This window comes from Paralichthys olivaceus, chromosome 20, assembly GCF_024713975.1.
Source record: "Paralichthys olivaceus isolate ysfri-2021 chromosome 20, ASM2471397v2, whole genome shotgun sequence".
Taxonomy (NCBI): Eukaryota; Metazoa; Chordata; class Actinopteri; order Pleuronectiformes; family Paralichthyidae; genus Paralichthys; species Paralichthys olivaceus.
The window spans coordinates 14,845,083-14,861,791 of NC_091112.1; the positions used below are offsets into that span (position 1 = coordinate 14,845,083).

At 42.1% G+C, this 16,709-nt stretch overlaps 1 protein-coding gene across 8 annotated transcripts in view; it reads right to left on the reverse strand.

Annotated features, from left to right (window-relative positions):
* LOC109631773 (triple functional domain protein) overlaps positions 1 to 16,709 on the reverse strand; it is a 76,451-nt gene that overhangs the window by 16,614 nt on the left and 43,128 nt on the right. For 6 of the 8 annotated variants that reach the window (XM_069515792.1, XM_069515791.1, XM_069515790.1 and 3 more), the window contains 27 exons: positions 16,338 to 16,469; positions 15,616 to 15,846; positions 14,780 to 14,902; positions 14,010 to 14,201; positions 13,310 to 13,479; positions 11,134 to 11,308; positions 10,665 to 10,860; positions 8,252 to 8,418; positions 8,015 to 8,134; positions 7,709 to 7,900; positions 7,454 to 7,603; positions 7,254 to 7,368; positions 6,587 to 6,702; positions 6,280 to 6,402; positions 5,655 to 5,849; positions 5,426 to 5,541; positions 4,334 to 4,400; positions 3,888 to 3,997; positions 3,619 to 3,688; positions 3,328 to 3,417; positions 3,146 to 3,238; positions 2,951 to 3,062; positions 2,647 to 2,837; positions 2,256 to 2,357; positions 1,143 to 1,172; positions 260 to 402; positions 16 to 115 (listed from right to left, as the gene is read on the reverse strand). In XM_069515792.1, the coding sequence (XP_069371893.1) occupies positions 16 to 115; positions 260 to 402; positions 1,143 to 1,172; positions 2,256 to 2,357; positions 2,647 to 2,837; positions 2,951 to 3,062; positions 3,146 to 3,238; positions 3,328 to 3,417; positions 3,619 to 3,688; positions 3,888 to 3,997; positions 4,334 to 4,400; positions 5,426 to 5,541; positions 5,655 to 5,849; positions 6,280 to 6,402; positions 6,587 to 6,702; positions 7,254 to 7,368; positions 7,454 to 7,603; positions 7,709 to 7,900; positions 8,015 to 8,134; positions 8,252 to 8,418; positions 10,665 to 10,860; positions 11,134 to 11,308; positions 13,310 to 13,479; positions 14,010 to 14,201; positions 14,780 to 14,902; positions 15,616 to 15,846; positions 16,338 to 16,469 (3,621 nt within the window). The remainder of the gene's footprint in view (positions 1 to 15; positions 116 to 259; positions 403 to 1,142; positions 1,173 to 2,255; positions 2,358 to 2,646; positions 2,838 to 2,950; positions 3,063 to 3,145; positions 3,239 to 3,327; positions 3,418 to 3,618; positions 3,689 to 3,887; positions 3,998 to 4,333; positions 4,401 to 5,425; positions 5,542 to 5,654; positions 5,850 to 6,279; positions 6,403 to 6,586; positions 6,703 to 7,253; positions 7,369 to 7,453; positions 7,604 to 7,708; positions 7,901 to 8,014; positions 8,135 to 8,251; positions 8,419 to 10,664; positions 10,861 to 11,133; positions 11,309 to 13,309; positions 13,480 to 14,009; positions 14,202 to 14,779; positions 14,903 to 15,615; positions 15,847 to 16,337; positions 16,470 to 16,709) is intronic. The other 2 variants (XM_069515797.1, XM_069515795.1) reach the window with 1 other exon arrangement.

Sequence of the window (16,709 nt, forward strand, 5' to 3'; positions counted from 1 at the left end):
TGAGCGCACCCTCACCTTGTCGCTATCCAGCGTGTTCTGAGAGGTGCGGGACGCCAGAGAGATGGTGTCTGGTTGGCTGCTGCCTTCACCCTGACTGTCCAGGTCCTCTCTATCCCTAAAACAAACAAAACAACACACACGTTATCAGTTACAGGTCGAATTATTTATCAAAGTGAGGGTAAATTAACAAAAAACAAATATTTTCCCACATCTCCCAGTTCCCAAAGAAAGTCCTATACATCAGTTGAAACATGTTTACCTTTGTCCCTTGTGGTGCTTGGCTGTTGTTGCTTTAGGGATATGAATGGGCTCTTTGAGGGCTCCTCTCAGGTGAATGGTGCGCTCCTGGATCACCTCCCTGATGTGCTTGATCCAGTCCTGCTTGTTCTCGATGCTCGACGCCTGCCAACGACGGAGGGAGTTCAAAGTTAAGAGATATCAGGAAATTACAAATTTCCTTTGGTATTCTTGTTTCACTCTGTGTCACACAAGTCTGAATTGATCTCTCGTCATCTCTAATTAACTGAAGTCACTTTACAGATTTGATTTGTTTTTATTTTATGTTAGTCCTCTCTAGCTGTGGTCGACCAGAACAGTGATTGTAGTTATCTTCAACTATGCATGTCAGGCTTTTTTCTCTGAAAGTTACTTTTAGCTAATTAAGTGTTTCTTAGATTCAGCAGTTGATTATATATCTCATAGCTAACATGAACTTTTTTAATTTCTAGCGGTTCAAAACCTTACTGCTTACTACATAACTAGTTGACTCACTCACAACTCAGTCTTCATGTGTAACAGCAAACTCAATGTGTGGATCATTTTGAAATGAAATGTTATGTTTCTGATTTGTTGTTCTACTGCAAAATCTTCTCAAGTACTCCTATGAGTAACTGATGGTTTTCCCCCTGAAGAACAAGTACTCTTTGTTAGGAATCACTGTCCTAAAATATTTTAAAACCTTTCATGTGGAGGACCTGGGTCAGAGTGGGCTTCTTCTATGTGTGCTGGTTTGTCCACACACAGTTTGTCTATGTGTTGTGTGATACTGTTCTAGAGAGGTGAGGATAAGAGGGGCTGAGAGTTTGTGTTTCAGACTTGTGCGAAGTGGCTGAGGGCTGTGTTGTGGGATGTTTTGTACTCACCATGGCTCCATGTTTGGATCCCTGACTTAGCTTTGAATTTAAAATATAAAATAGAGAATTTCACTGATATGCTTTTAGAAGATGCACAAGACATTTCTTAATCTGACAAAACAGTTTAACATGATAGAGACGCACAACAGTGACAAGTTGCCTTGAAAGTGCACTGAAGGCCAATTACGTGTGTGTGTGTGTGTGTGTGTGAGAGAGTGTGAGAGAGAGAAAGAGAGATTGTGAGAACATGTGTAGTAAGTAATGAGTTTGGAAGTCAACATGTATCATGAAGTTGTTGGAGACATTCAGAATTAAATGTGTTTTTGTGATTTTGGTGTCATGCTGTCCCAACGGCTGACACACAATTTAACCCATCTGTGACAATATCCAACAGAAAAACAGAAGCTGTTTGAAAAAAGGGAATTGAAAATTAAAAAAAAAAAAAAATCCCCCAGACAAGTAATTACATAGAATTTCTCCAATGGCACATCACATCATGAAAAGCTTAGTTTTCTGGCAGAGAAAGATGGCTACCGGTCCCTGTGATAATGTGGCATAGAGCCAGCATGGGTGATTGTGGGCGTTCGGGAGATGAATCAATGTCAGCAGCGTTGGTGGAAGCATGTTAGCCCACAGAGAGAATCAGAGATACAAACATTCACAGAAAACACAGCCCCAGATATACAGATGTGCCCATGTTTGTTAAGAGACAGAACAAAGCAGGATCCAACCAGAGGACAGAGGCTGACAGAGAGAGAAGGAAGAGAGACGTGATGTGAAAATACAGAAAGCTTCTAGGCCACTTCCAATCTGCTCATGCAAACAAACTAGACATCAGAGAGTAGAAGCGAAGCTGAAAGAGAAAAAAATGGATTCGACTGATATAAAGATTTTCCAACACATCTGATCTCCACTATCATTTATTGATCTGTAGGGGGCATCTGGCAGCTCTAAAGCAAACCATTGTTTGATTACATAGATTACAAACCTGTAATCTGAATCATTAGAATTTTCACTGTTACAATCTCGGATTTCAAGGTTGAGTAATTTGAGAGTTCTTTTAAAAACCCATATTAGTCGAACCTTAAAGTAATTTGAAAAGGAAGAGGAAACGTGTTTTACCTTGAGTACAATCTTGTTGTCTGAGGTTGGGGTGCGTCCGACCCATAGAGCAAATTTACAGGGGTCTCCTTCTACGTGCTCTGTCACCCCCAACTCTGATGTCTGAGGAGGGAGAAGAACAATATGAGTGAAAAGTTTCACTGGGGCACAACAACAAGATTTGAAATACACTCACCCCATATAAAGAGTGATTTATTGAGACAATGGATCAAGTGTTGATTCACTTTACTAGATTTAATTAGATTTTGTAAAGTTAAAGATATGTTTAAGATATTTGGCATAAAACAAAAACACAAACGCTTGACTGACCCTTTAATAACACTGTTAATAAAGTTAAATAAAGACAAAACAAACACACTTCTTTACATATATTTCACTGTCAACTACTTACAAAGAGTTTGCTCTTATAGATGTATTTGCTGCGGCCATTTGAGTCTTTGACCTCCTTGCTGAAGACAAGAGACATCTCGAAGAGGAAGAGGTGGCGCTCTCGACCTTTACGGATCAGAGTCTTCGGATCCCAGACCTGGAAGGACTCCTGGAGAATGAGCTCTCCCTGGGACTCGATGTTTTCATCGAAACCTGGAGGAGATTATAACATGAACAACTGTATTGTTTCCATATTTATGAAGATCTGCTACAAATAATACAATAAAAGATCAGAACAACATAAATAAATAGTGTGTGTTGATCACCTTCCAGCATAGAGAGGTGCATGGCATCATTGGCTTTCTTAGGAACACTGAGCATCACTTCCAGCCCGTCCTTTATCTCTCCTTTACCTTCTTCACAGCAAGTCAGCAGCTCCTAAACACATACCCACAGATACCATGACTACAGTAACCGTGGACATAACAACCACAATCATGTGATTGGATACGGAGGGCTACCTTCAACAGGAGCTGATACTTGGTGATTCTCTGCACAGGCTTGATCAGGTAGGAAGAGATGGAGTTGGCCAGTCGGTGCCTCTGTTGAATTTCCTGTTAACACCCACACAGAGAAGTTATGTGATCCAGCGCAAATGACAATCAGCGCTAGGCTTCATTCCATTACCACAGGCGATACTCACATCAAAATAGTTCCCAGCATGCTCCAGGATGAGCTGGGTGGAGTCGGGTTTGTTCTTGCAGTAGTTCACATACATCTGGAACTTATCGGCCTGGAGGAAGAGAGAAACAGGTTACAATGACTGTCACATGTTTGATGTAAATGTTCACTGACACAGTAGTGGACCAAATGGGCTGTATTGATACATAATCCTGAGCCACAGCCTCAGCCACCCCAAGGTACAAGCTATTTTACTGAATGCGGGCTTGAATTGAGCATACAAAACAAATGTTAATGAACTAATGATACATACCCATGTGACAAAGCAATGGCCAACATCTTCTGGAAGCTGCTCATATTTCTCCAGCTCTTTAAGAAAGATGCTATAAAACAAACAATGAGAGAATTAAAGGTTCAAAACTACAAAAGCTCTAGATCTTTAAGCTTAAATCCCTAAGATACCAAACTTTGTTTTAAATTTTGAGTTTTATTGTTTTAATCCAGGTTTGATTTGCATCAGGGTGCTTGAATCCTACTGCAAAGCTTAACTGTATATAGCATGACTCAAAAACTGTTTCTTACTTATGGTGAAATTCATAGAGGTCCTGCATGTTTCCAAAGATGATGTGCTCCTTGTTGATGATTCCTGGAGGAATCTCTTCAACTCCACTGGTCATCTCCCACAGGTAAGTCTGCATGGAGACCAGACAAAGAAAAAACATGTCTTGATGAAGTGCTTTACTTTAGAGATTTGCCATTATCACATATATTCATACAGTACATCTAAGTACAGCACTATCACACTTCACTCACTCATTGCTAGCACAGCGATAAGGACAATTTAGGGTTAAGTGTTAAGGCACTTTGCCACACCTAATGGAGGAGCTGGGGATTGAACCCCAGACCTTCTGTTAGTTGACAACCCACTCTACCTCCTGAGCCACAGCCACCCACAACACATTATCAGATTATGTGTGAAACGTTGTTGCACGACTCTTAACAGTGGTGGGATGTGAGGGTGCACTCACATCCATGCACTCCCGCAGGTCTCGTACGTAGGCTTTTTCTGTCTGAATCAGCTCTGCCATGATGAACCTGGACACACAAAAAGACACACAGGCACAAAATTACCGATTGTCACACTTTTCTCATCCACCCAGAGATAAATCACCATGTCAGTAGCTCCCTTCCAGCCTGCCTGCCTCCTCCATTTACTGTAATGAATAATGAAAGACGTACTGGCCATAAAATGTGGCCATAAACCAGCCACAAATGAATGAAATCATGCTGATGATTTGTGCTGCTTATATAAAATGACAGTCTCCATTTCCTGTGCAGTGCACGTCGACTGGTTGGTTCTCTAGCAGAGCTCGACCGTCTGCAGCTGACGCAGCAAAGCAGAGGAGGAAGTTTAAATCCCATAAATCCATTATGTATGGACATTTACACTGAGCGCACTCACTCTTATTCAGAACCACTTACAACTATTGAGAAGCCGGAGTTCAGTGCTGACGTTGCTGTTGACAAGGACACTGACGACTACAATAAATCAGCCTGAGAAGATTTCATGAAGTTCAACTGCTCTGCTACGTTTTTTGGACACACAGCCAATCATTTAATTATCTCAGACAGGGATGTTATGTCACTCCTGTGTGTTGCTGGTTTGTTTGTTGTTTTCTTCAGCAGGATTACGCAACTGCTGAACAGATTTCCATGAAATTTGGTGGAAGGATGGAGAAGAGGTGGCAAAGTTAGAACACTTTAAATTTTTGTGAGATGGTTGTTTTTTGGCATGTTTAGGGGACTGGTATGTTTGAGTGTGTGTAATTTAGCATAGATTGTTGGGTCTTGGCGGAGGTACGCAGTCTACCGACCCTACTGACATAATAGTTCCTTCTTATTTCAAACAAGAGGAAAAAAGCTGTATAAAAGTTGGCCTGCATCTATCTATTAAAGTTGAAGGATTAGCATGTGCTGCTCAGAAGGGAACTGCTGTTTTATTAAGCTCAACCTGGAGCATATTTTAATCTGCAGAGGAAGTCAGTTTAAAGAAGTGTTGAACATTTATCCTGTTCTTCTGATATCTGAAACTGTGACATTAACAGGAATTGAGGACGTACTCCTTTCGGCGGGCCGACTTGCGCTTCTCCTCATTCAGCTCATGAGCGGCATCCCTCAGCTTGACCTCTGACCCCGGAGCGGTGGCTGGGATGATGTCCAACTGGAGATCTTTACTCTGACACAGACAGAGATTAATTTCAAGATTAAGGGATTTAAAGAGACAGACTTAGAAACTGAGAATGGGAACTGGCAGGTGCTGTACACCTGAAAACACACATGTCCACTTACTGCCTTGTTGGAGTCCGAGGAGATGCCCAGGGCTTTCTCCAGGCTGCAGCGGTACTTATCCATACGCAGGGAGAAGTCTCTGTAGCGTTTGTCCACAGCCGTCACCCATTTCTGAATCTCTCCAGCATGACTGTGGCCTTTCTCACAGAAGCCATCAGCCAGCTGGATCAGCAGCTTCACACGTTCCTTAGTTTGCTGAAGAAAAGAAAAGAGAGTGTTAGATGCATGCCCGGGCATACACACACCAGCATGCATGGTTTACATAATGCAAAATATTCCCACTATTGAAGTTATTCAGAATAAGATATTGCTAACAGATTATTCCATTAATATTCCTGTTTACATGGGACAGAGTCTGATTGTAACTCGTGTTGTTTCGTCCCACTACTTGTGGGCATGTGTCGACCAGCAGTTGGAATCCTGGATGTTATAATGCGATTAAGCATATAAATGTCTACAAAATGTAACTAAGATCCAAATACTCCACATCAGTTTGATTATTACCTATTTTGAGTATGACCAAAAGCAGGTAGAGGTAATCAGAAAATGTTTACGAGTCTTATTCTGGTTAATATTGAAATGTTGGTGTCCATGTTTATTGTGTGTGTGTTTCTGTGCAGCCTACCTTGGCTGTGATGTGGAAGTCCTCATGCTCCTTCAGCAGTTCCTGTGTGTGATGGATACTTGAGCCAGTGGACGTGTGTGTGGACAGGTAAAACTCCCCAGTGTCGTGAATCCACTCCAGAGCCTGAATACACACACACACACACACACACACACACACACACACACACACACACACAGAGAGAGAGAGAGAGAGAGAGAGAAAACAGTTAATTGCATGACAGAGAGCAGTGTGTCTTCCTATCTTGTCGGTAAAAGAGATCTGTTGCAGTGCAAGTGAACTGTGTGCTCACGACTGTCTCTCTCACCTGTTTGGCACTGCGTTCAAACACCACATACTGCTGACACTGGTCCAGCCGGCGTTTCCTCATGGTCCAAAAGTGGAGAACACGATTCTCTCTCTGCAGCAGCTCATTGAGGATGTCTGAACCCATCAGAAACACAGACAAGACTCTTTAATATCATTCACAATATCACTTCTTTCAGTGCATCTCTATCATATTTTTGGGCTCCTAGTCTGACAGGTGTGCCCCCACATCCCTGTCAAATAATTAAAGTATCACTTCTTTAACACCATGCATCAGAGAATACAATATAGGATCTTGATGAAAAAAAATAATCATACACGTCAGTGTGTTTGTGCTATTAAAACCTGATATGGCAGAAGCTGAATGTTTCAACTGTTTTAACTACATGCACATTATGTGTAGTTAATTCAAGCATTTAACCACTATTTGGGCTAACTAATCAAACTGCTTATTTATTTCTTCCAGTTATTTTGTAATTTTTGACGCTAGGGTTGGTAAAAACTAGAAAGAGCAGTCTACACTTTGATAAAATGCAAAGGATAAATCCCAGGCCCTCCCATTGGTCCTCTCATCAAAGCTATGCCCCCAAAACACATAGCTTTTAACAAGATCACCATGTTGAGACGTTACCTCCCAGGTAATGTGAAATGTGTTCTCGGACACTCACTTTTAACCTGTTGCTCTGGTGCTTTGACATGACTCAGCATCCCGGGCATGTTGACACTGTTCCTGTGCATGTACTTGAGGAAGACGTCTGCATTTCTTCTGGCCAGAGTGCACGCCTGATTGAAAAAAATTACACTCAATGAAATCAAACACTTTACTTGAAACTCTGCATTGGTTTTATCCTGACTTTTTGTGTGTTACCTTGAGGAAAGCCTCCTTCTGCTCCAGGTGTTTACTGATCATGGGGCTGACATGGTCCGTTTCACAGTTGGGTCCCAGTTTGTCGGCTCCTCCGCACCAGTCCTCTTCTCTCTTATACTCCTGCTCCAGGCTCTCCAACACACTGCACACCTGACAGGAGAAACACACTCAGTCAGATGTCTGGAGAACATACTGAATTATATAATTTATGAAATATCTGGGGGGCAGAAAGTTACATTGAATGTGGTCCCCTACCTGTTCAGAGGTTTTGTAGAAGGCCACAGAGGCGTTGACTAGCTTGAGTCTGTCCTCCATCTTCAGCATGAGCTGCTGCCAGTGGGACGCCACACTCTCTGCACAGTCTCTGATCAGGTCCATGTCGTAGTGGTTGGCCTGGAGCAGAGCCTCCGCCTTCTGCTGAACCTGCAGAGCACTCTGGTGAGTTTTCTGAAGAGAGATAAAAAAAAAAGGGAGGTTAGAATTACCCCCCCAAAAAACTAGTTATAGACTTGACTGGACAGAAAATTGAGAAACTGATGGGATAAACTGAAACTAAATCACCTCAATGGCATGTTGAAACTGTTCATGTTCCCTCTGCAGTTGTTCCGCTTCCTGCAGGGAGCTGGCTGTTATTAAACCAGCATTCAGCATCGACTCACCATTACGAATCCAACCCAGAACCTGGACAAAAAATGGAAAGCTGTAATCAGGGCTCAATCTTTTTGAGATCTTGCATGTATGCTGGTGCACTGAGGTTGCAAAATCTCAGCCTGCAGGCGCCACCTGTTGCTGTCCTACCTGTTTGACTTCAGCCTGCAGGTGTCTCAGTTGGACACATTGCTCCAGGTGCCTGCGGTGCTGCTCAGCTGCCGAATCCAGCTCTTGCTGTTTCTCGTGGAGGAACTCCAGCAAGTCTTGAACTCTTGTGGCCATGTCGACATCCCGGTCACAAAGCAGCTCCACACCTGGAGGGAGAACACGCGATGATATTAGTTCTAGATGGATGCATGGGACAGACTTATATCAGTGAGAGCTGAAGTTCTGTCCAACCTCTGCCTACCTGCCACATCTTGTTACACTGCTCCAATAAATTCTAGACAAGCAGAGTCTGACATAATCTCAATCCTGATCTCATCTAAGCTAAAACCTACATAAGTACAGAATTCAACTGACAAAGTCCTGCTATTTCACTACAAACAACCAGTTTTAGTTGTTACTTTGCAAATTATGCAATTTAAGAACTGATTGAAAACTTTAATGTGTCTCTGTAATTGCCGCAGGCTGGAAGAGCACTATGTGACTCTGGTGTGTCATGCAGCAACATTTGCAACATGCTTAACAGCGCGTGTCACACACCAACAAGCAGAGCTAGAGTTAGCTGGAAAGGCTTAAGACACAAGGAAAGGCTCCCGCAGTATTCTCAGTCTGGACATCATGACAGAGCCAAAGAGGAAAAGAGAGCACTGAACACACACAGCTCCATAATCCAGCAAAGACACAAAACAAGATCTTTGATGATGTGTGAAAGTGTTTTCGTATGATTATGAAAGTCTGGCCAGATAAATATTGTGTATATATTGTATATACAGCAGCCTGTATACAACACACCTACAGGTAATTCATCACCCCACCAATGTTTTTAATATAGGAACTTGAAAGATTTCTCTCCATTCTGCTCTATGAATTATATTATCAGCATGCTCCAATACATGTGACATGATGCCATCATGCCTCATGTACTTTTAGAGAGCACATATTAGCATAAGACCACAGGTGAGTTATTATGGTTAGTGAGTGGGAGCCTCTCATCACAAACACTGACCCAAACCGATCCTCGACACCTACACAGTATCAATATTAAACTAATGTAACACAGAAATGTATGCAGCAGCAGTGAACATGAGCTGCATTCTTTAAACCCTGAGCTGGATGATGACTGATGACTGATGTGGCGAGCAGATGGCAGTCAAACATCTCTTCACTTCACCACTTCATACCTGAGCTACTTCACAGCACTTGAGATATAAGAGATTCTGACAGTAGAATCACAAGAGGGCAGATGAACAGCTAACAAAACTGAATTTACAAAACAAAATTGTTTTTGGCTCTTTGTAAGACTGAGGGTTACCCGGGGTAAAGGTGTGGAAATTTCTCGATTCTTAGATGCAGCGCGAAGCGTACATGGACGACTCTGCATCGATGCAGCGACAGAACATAATCGATTCACGTTTTCTGCTACGCTCATTGTTTTAGCGTGTTTCCACCGCCGAAAAATTATAACACCACTGCTTCAGGATCAGGACAGACGCACATTTAAGGTCCGGTCGTCCTGCGTTAGTCTCCTGTCTGAGTCGGCTTCTTCCTCACTCCCCCGCTGATGTACAGGACTTACGTTTACTTTGTGTTTGTTTGATTTGCTCCAGAGTTTATGAGACATGTTTAAACCTGCTACACAACATGAGACGTAATGTGACGAGCACAGTCAGGGCATCAGGGATAAAGTGTCTGGAACAATCCGGAGACATGATCCAACATCATTGATTAATTACTAAAAATGCGGTTATCAGTTTGTGTGTGAGGAGGGACAGAGACGAGCACAGACACACACAGACAGACAGACAGACAGACAGACAGACACACACACTCCTGCAGACAGAGGTTTTTCCCACTGATAATAATGCAACATATTTTAACTTCATTGTTGCAGAAGAAGCAACGCCCCGTTTCTCCAGAAACATAGATATGAATTCAGCAGCTTTTTATAACGATCAGCTCGAAGTGTGAGTGATTAGAGAACATCAGAGGAGCAGAGTCACTTGTGATGCAGAGATATGCACCTCAGTGCAGTGGCACAGCTAAGGGGGGGCCCGGTGGGGCCACCTTAATACGGTGAAGGCTGTAATCAGAGTTTGACCTTTTAAGAGTCAAACCAGTGTGGGGAGCACTGACCACTGTTATTCACTTACTGTTGTAGTCTGATTTATGAATTGAAAACATTATTTTGTAAATAACAGCAGTTTCTAAATAGAAATAGAGTTCATGTTTGTCTGAATGATTTAATTAACTGATACTACATGATGAAAAAGCAGCCATGTGCAGTTATATAGAAAATTGTGGATGTGATACAGAATCGTTGACTGCTGAATCCTAATCGAATGGAAAGACTGGTGAGGCTGCACACCTCTAATCCTGGGTCGGGGAGTGTACTCACCAGAGGCCTGGACTTCATTGACGTACTGCAGCAGCTCCTGACCCTGGTGGATGACGTCGAAGGTGAGGTTGTTCATGGTCAGAGCCTTGTCGGCGTGGTGCTGCAGCCGCTGCTCGGCCAGCGTCAGGTCCTCAGTGTCAAAATCATTAATTTGACCTGTCAGTTCCTCGTTCCACGACTCCAGGTCTGAGATGATCTGAGGGAAGCACAACATTTTTTCACACACACCTCGAATATTTACTGATAGTGCTAGAAGTGTGAATGTCTGAATAGAATATCGTTTATTGTAGATTCTACTTTTTGACCATGAAGAACATCTTCCACACATCTCAGAGAAAATATTGCTTAATTTCAATGGTTATTTTATTATTGAATTATTTTGTTTCCACCACCAGCCCCTCAAACACTCACTCATAATAGACATAAAGTAAAAACACAGAGACACGCCCCTCATCACCAGCCGACTCACGTCAATTGCATCCCTCTCAAAGATCCGTAGCTGCAGGAAGAGTTCCAGTTTGATCTTCCTCTCCTGGAAGAGTTCCTCCATCTGCGCCTGCGCCTCATCCAGCTGCTGCAGGACGCTCTCAATGTGGTTGATGGAGCTGTTGTGGGGCGTCTTGTTGCTGGAGATGGCGGAGTCCCTGGAACAGAAACACACAGTTAAGCAATAATTTGTAAGAGAAGGGCAGAGCACAGCAAAAAAACTGCTATAACGACACTGATGGGCATGATGTCATGTGGAAGTAGCTGCTCTTAAAGCTGCACATAGGAAACCTGCAGAGTAGAAAAGAGTGGTTGATTCAATGAAATAGTAAAAAGTTATCAGGGTTACATTTTAAATTTAAAAATCACTTATTGTGCTATCAAAAACTGACATGTTTTTCAAGAATTTAGCTAAATAAAACAATTTCTAAATATAGAAAATAAAAATTCTTAACACTACTCAAGTTATTTGAACTATGTGGATATTTTAGTTTTTGAGATAAGCCCATTTTTCCCTACTGCTCTCCCAGCAGTCTTGCCAACTTGTTCGCCTTAGTGGATGCATAAGCAAATTGATTTTTGTGTTAAGTAATGGTACGCGTGGCAATGTATTGATCTATGTTGGTTTATTGTTCAGAAACACATCCACTCATTCATTGATTGTGTCCTCAATAAATAGTTAAGTGGCTCTTGGATCCTTGTGTTCGAATGTGCAAACTAGCAAGAAAACCTGTGATCCAGTCATTTCAAAACTGAAAATATGTTTTCCTGGATATATAATATAATTGATTGTTGACTGTCAGAATCATTGGTAAGTTACACAGTTGAAAACAAAAAAAGGAATCCCGCCTTAGTGATGATATCGGGGGTGTGTCTAATATTTAAATTAAATTAAAAGCTGCACATTCTTTCTCACTGAGTCTCGATGGTTACGGGGGGGTCGAAACACGTCGCCTGACTCTGATTCATCAAACTGACAGATGAAGACATGCATGATGCTCACACATAGACACCAGTGAGCTCATGAGAGGCAAAATACAAGTGAGCAAAGACAGTGGAGGTCAGACTCATCCTGAGTGACTTGGATTCATCAGCGTGACAGATGCACTCCCACATGCACATTCATGAACGCACGTGTGCACAAACACACACGCAAAGCAGTAGGTATGTAGAGTTACAGTTGCCTCACAGTAACACTGCCATTCAATTAGACACATGCTTATTAAAGCGGACTTGAGTAAGAATTCACTGTGGAGCCAACACACCAGGGAAAGAGGGATGGAAGGAAAGAGGGATGGAGAGAAAGAGGAAAAGGAGAGAGAAAGAAAAGGGGGTGGATGAAGAGAGACTGGAATATCCTCAGTAAAATAAAGTTGGACAATGATGGTCAACTGCATCCACCTCTCCCAACACATCCTCCCATCCTCTCAGCTTTCTTTATTGTCTTTTCAGAATTATACTGACAAACTATTTCCTTGCATATATTCATATTTTTTCCCTTGTTTGCACATTTACACAAATCTCCCCATGTCCAAAATCCCCTGGTAAAGCTATATTTAACATCAACATTAAAACAGGAAGTCGATGATGCAAGTAGACCTACAAATGTTCACTCTTTTCTTTTTTAACTATCATTGTTACTAAATGGTTCACAGGGGAGCTATGTTGTTTTGGTGTGAACATTCCTACTGTTGTTGCTTTCTTTCACTGCTGCTGACTTCTCTCGCAGGGTGTAGTTTCAGTAATGTAGGCTTGAAGAAGAATTGAGCTCCCTTTTTGGATTTTACTCTATATTAAATCGATATCATATATATTTTGTTCTATGGCTGCTAGATTCAACTGGTTCTAGTTTTGCAGAGGCTGGTTTCAGATCAGCGTCACAGTGGTATTGCCAGTTTTAGTGTTTCTCCCTTTTCTATATCTGTATATCTGTATTGTGGGTTTTGATTTCAGTTCAGGTACAGAGTACAGACTGTTTGTGTGCAGAGAAAAAACATGTAGAGCTTAAGTTACTTTAGAAGCAGAATTAAAAGTTTAAAATATGTAGATGTGGCAATGAATATTAACTTATCACTTTCTCTCCACACCCATTTGCTTTTTTAAGGAATATTTACAAAGGTGTCATCAGAGCTGATCCTTCATGCTTTGCTGTTCTCTACCTGAGCTGCTGGATGAGGTCCTCTCCCTCCTTGATCACGTTGACGGTGACCTGCAGGGTGGTCTGCTGTTGCTGGCCGAAGCGTTTGATCAGATCTTGGACGGCCTCCACAGACTCGGCGTAAACATCGTCCAGCAGCTCCTTCTGTAGCTCCTCCAGCCACGTCCAGAGCTACAGGAGGACACTTATTAGTATGTGTTTTTTCAGCAACTTCATAAAATTGAGTTGCAGCACAGTGTTTTACATTGGGGTTGTGAACATTCCTGCTTGAGTGAAATAAGAAAAAAAACGCACGTTGTTGCATTGAGGCACACAGTGGTCTGCACCTCTCAGAGGTACAAAGCCACAGAACAGAAACAAAAACCCACACTGTGACGACACCACACATGAACAATCAGTTACACACATTTTCAGTAGCTTTTGGATTTAAAGAAGCTGCCTAAAAATAAAAGCTTTAACATTTTAAACCAACCCTTAACACTAACCTTCATCTAAACTAATTTTTATCATAGAATGCCTTTCTTTAAAACTGTCTCTATGTGACTAAGTGACTTAAAAAAACCCCACAAAATTCTCATGTATTCACATATTTTATCTGGTAATTATTTCCCTCCTGCTCACAGGGCACTGTGAAAAATGATCATCCACACAAACACACAGCCCACCATCCACTTCAGTATTATGTCATCCTCCCTGCCTACCTCTTTGACGTGCGTGTGGAAGGCGACAGACATGTCCAGCAGGACTTTGCGCTGCTCCACGCGGCGAACAAAGTCTTGGATTCTGTCTTCTAGCTGGTGGGCGGCCTGGTATATCTCCTCTGGGTCGCACTCTCCCGTCTGGGCCAGCTGCTCTGCCGCCTCCAGTAGCTTGTCGGCATTGGTGTATGTGTTCTACGCCGAAGACAGGGACAATGAGGGAGAGATGGATTAGCCCAGGAAGACAATGTGATACGGACTAAATATATTTTTGAAAATGAGTAGAGAGAGACACAGAGGGAGAAAATAAACAACAGGACATGCAGAGGACGTATACACTGATAAGAGTCAGTGATAGCAGAGCTGTGAAGAGATAGGAGCTGAGAGGAAATAGAGAGAGAGTGGGTGAAGGTGAGATAAAGAAGAGAAAGATGTTGAAGAAACAATTTGTTATCTTAAGGTGGAATACAAAAAGGGTAAAAACAATGTTTGAAATACAGCAGTTGGGCTGTAGAGTAAGTCTAAAATGAAAAAGCCATGAGGTTAGCTGTAGGACCTGAAGTTTATTCTTTCAAATTTTGCATGAATACATTACTGAACAGAATTGATGATTTGATGAAATGGGGAAATTCTATAGATAGTAGCTTTGTCTATTGTTCTCTTGAAGTTGTGATTAAAACATTCTGGTAACTACCTGTCATTGCTACAGCAGTGACATATCAGCTTGATGCTGACAGAGAATGAAGACAGAAGGAGAAATGAAACTCAGCTACCTGCGCCACTTCCTCAAAGTCTTCATGTCGTTTCTGTAAAGCTCGAGCTCGGTGCAGGGACTTTCCGACACCTGTGTGTTTGCTGAGAAAGGCCTCGCCGTGGTTTTCTATCCAGTCCAGCACCTGTGCACGCAAGTTAGACAGACGTAAACAAACAGTCCACCACAGGGGGGCGCTCTAAGCTGATGGTTCATTGACAAGTGCTGATGATAATTAACAGTGTGTTAAGAGGAGGAATGATTGAAACAATGATAGGTATAATACGAAGCGTAGCAATGAGCTTTTCTTCTCATGCTACTCCATGCTCTATGTCCTTCACCCTGTTAAAAGACATCTGCATGGCCATATGACCCAATTCTATTGCCATAGCAACAGTTGCCATGCCAACATTCTCAGGAATGCCCAGGATTTTTGGACGTTATGCATCTGTCACATTATCATTTGATCATGGCATTCTCATTATACTTGTTTTTCAAATATTTCTTTCTGCAGAGAACATTTACATTTCAGGCTTTTATCCAATATTCCTTTCCACAGAGGACATGATGTGTGAGGACGAAAGGTTCCAGCTACTTGCTCAAGGACATTTTGATAGGAAACACGGCTGCTGCTGGAATCAAACCCTCTATTAAGCGTACAATCCTTCTAGCCAGTAAGATACCCTGCTATTTTCAAATTACTGTCTAACCCTCTCATATTATATTGAAAAAACCCTGGCATCGATTTGGTCCTGGAAATACCACGTGTTTGAACAAACATCTGTATGTATATAAACAAAAACATGCATACAGTGTGTGTATATATATATATATACATATATGTGTGCAGGTGTGTACCTGCTGGACGTCCTGTTGAAAGACGCAGAGCTGCAGACGTTGGTGCAGTCGCACTTTGCGGTGCTGCCAGATGTTTTCCAGCTGTCTCTGGTGGTGTAGAACCTCGTGGATGATGTCCAAGACGTGGTGCACCGCTTTTGAGTAGTTTGCAGAGGCTGTCAGAGAATCAGCACTGCCTGGGGTCAAAGGTCGCTGCAGTTTGTCCAACAGGGCTTTGCCATCTTGGCTCACCTGAGGTTAGAAAAGTGATTGCATTCTTTACTCACAGCCAGTACACAAACACACAGGGGTAAATAGGTATATGATTTGACCTGCAAACATAAACATCCAAATACAAGCAGCCAGCAAACTGAAGGGATGAATGCATGGGAACACGCACTTTTGATTTAATGTTAAGAGACTAAGATGATAAAAATATAATAAATATAAATGAATCAATATGAATAAGTAAGAAATAAAATGTGTTATCTATTGCACTGTACAATAACACTGTCAATGAAGAGTAGTTTTTTTTATTTCAAATTGTATTTGGTTATCCTGTGCAGAATTTGACAAGAAAAGCTCTTATTTTGACATGATGTATTTTGTACTGCAAAGACTGTAAAAGTAAACTTCATATCTCCACTAACAGAGAGAAGTTAACAACAGATACTATCCCTATCCAGTGGACACATGGTGACTTTCGATCTTTGTATTTACATGAGTGTAAAGTGTGATGTTACCTCAGAGTAAGCAGCAGTGATGTGTTCATACAGGCCTTGGTGATGGTGAATGGCGTCTTCGAGGTCTTGCAGTTCGGAGGGTAAATCCACCTCGCCGCACGCCTTACACCACGAGTCCACGTTACTCATGTACTGCAGGGCAGGAAACGCACTCATATTTAGTCAAACTGCCATTAAGCGTTTCACCAAAGACACAGCAGGAGACAGTGGCGCTGTTTACATCCTTGTGATGATACCAGCAGTCACATGTTAGTCAGAAGTACCACAGCACGCGTAAAATCGCCTGAAGATCATTTCTGGTACTATTACTGGGCTTTAAAAATGCAGGAATTTCTTTGTGCAGGGTTACAAGCTCTCTGAAGACTTTTTCAG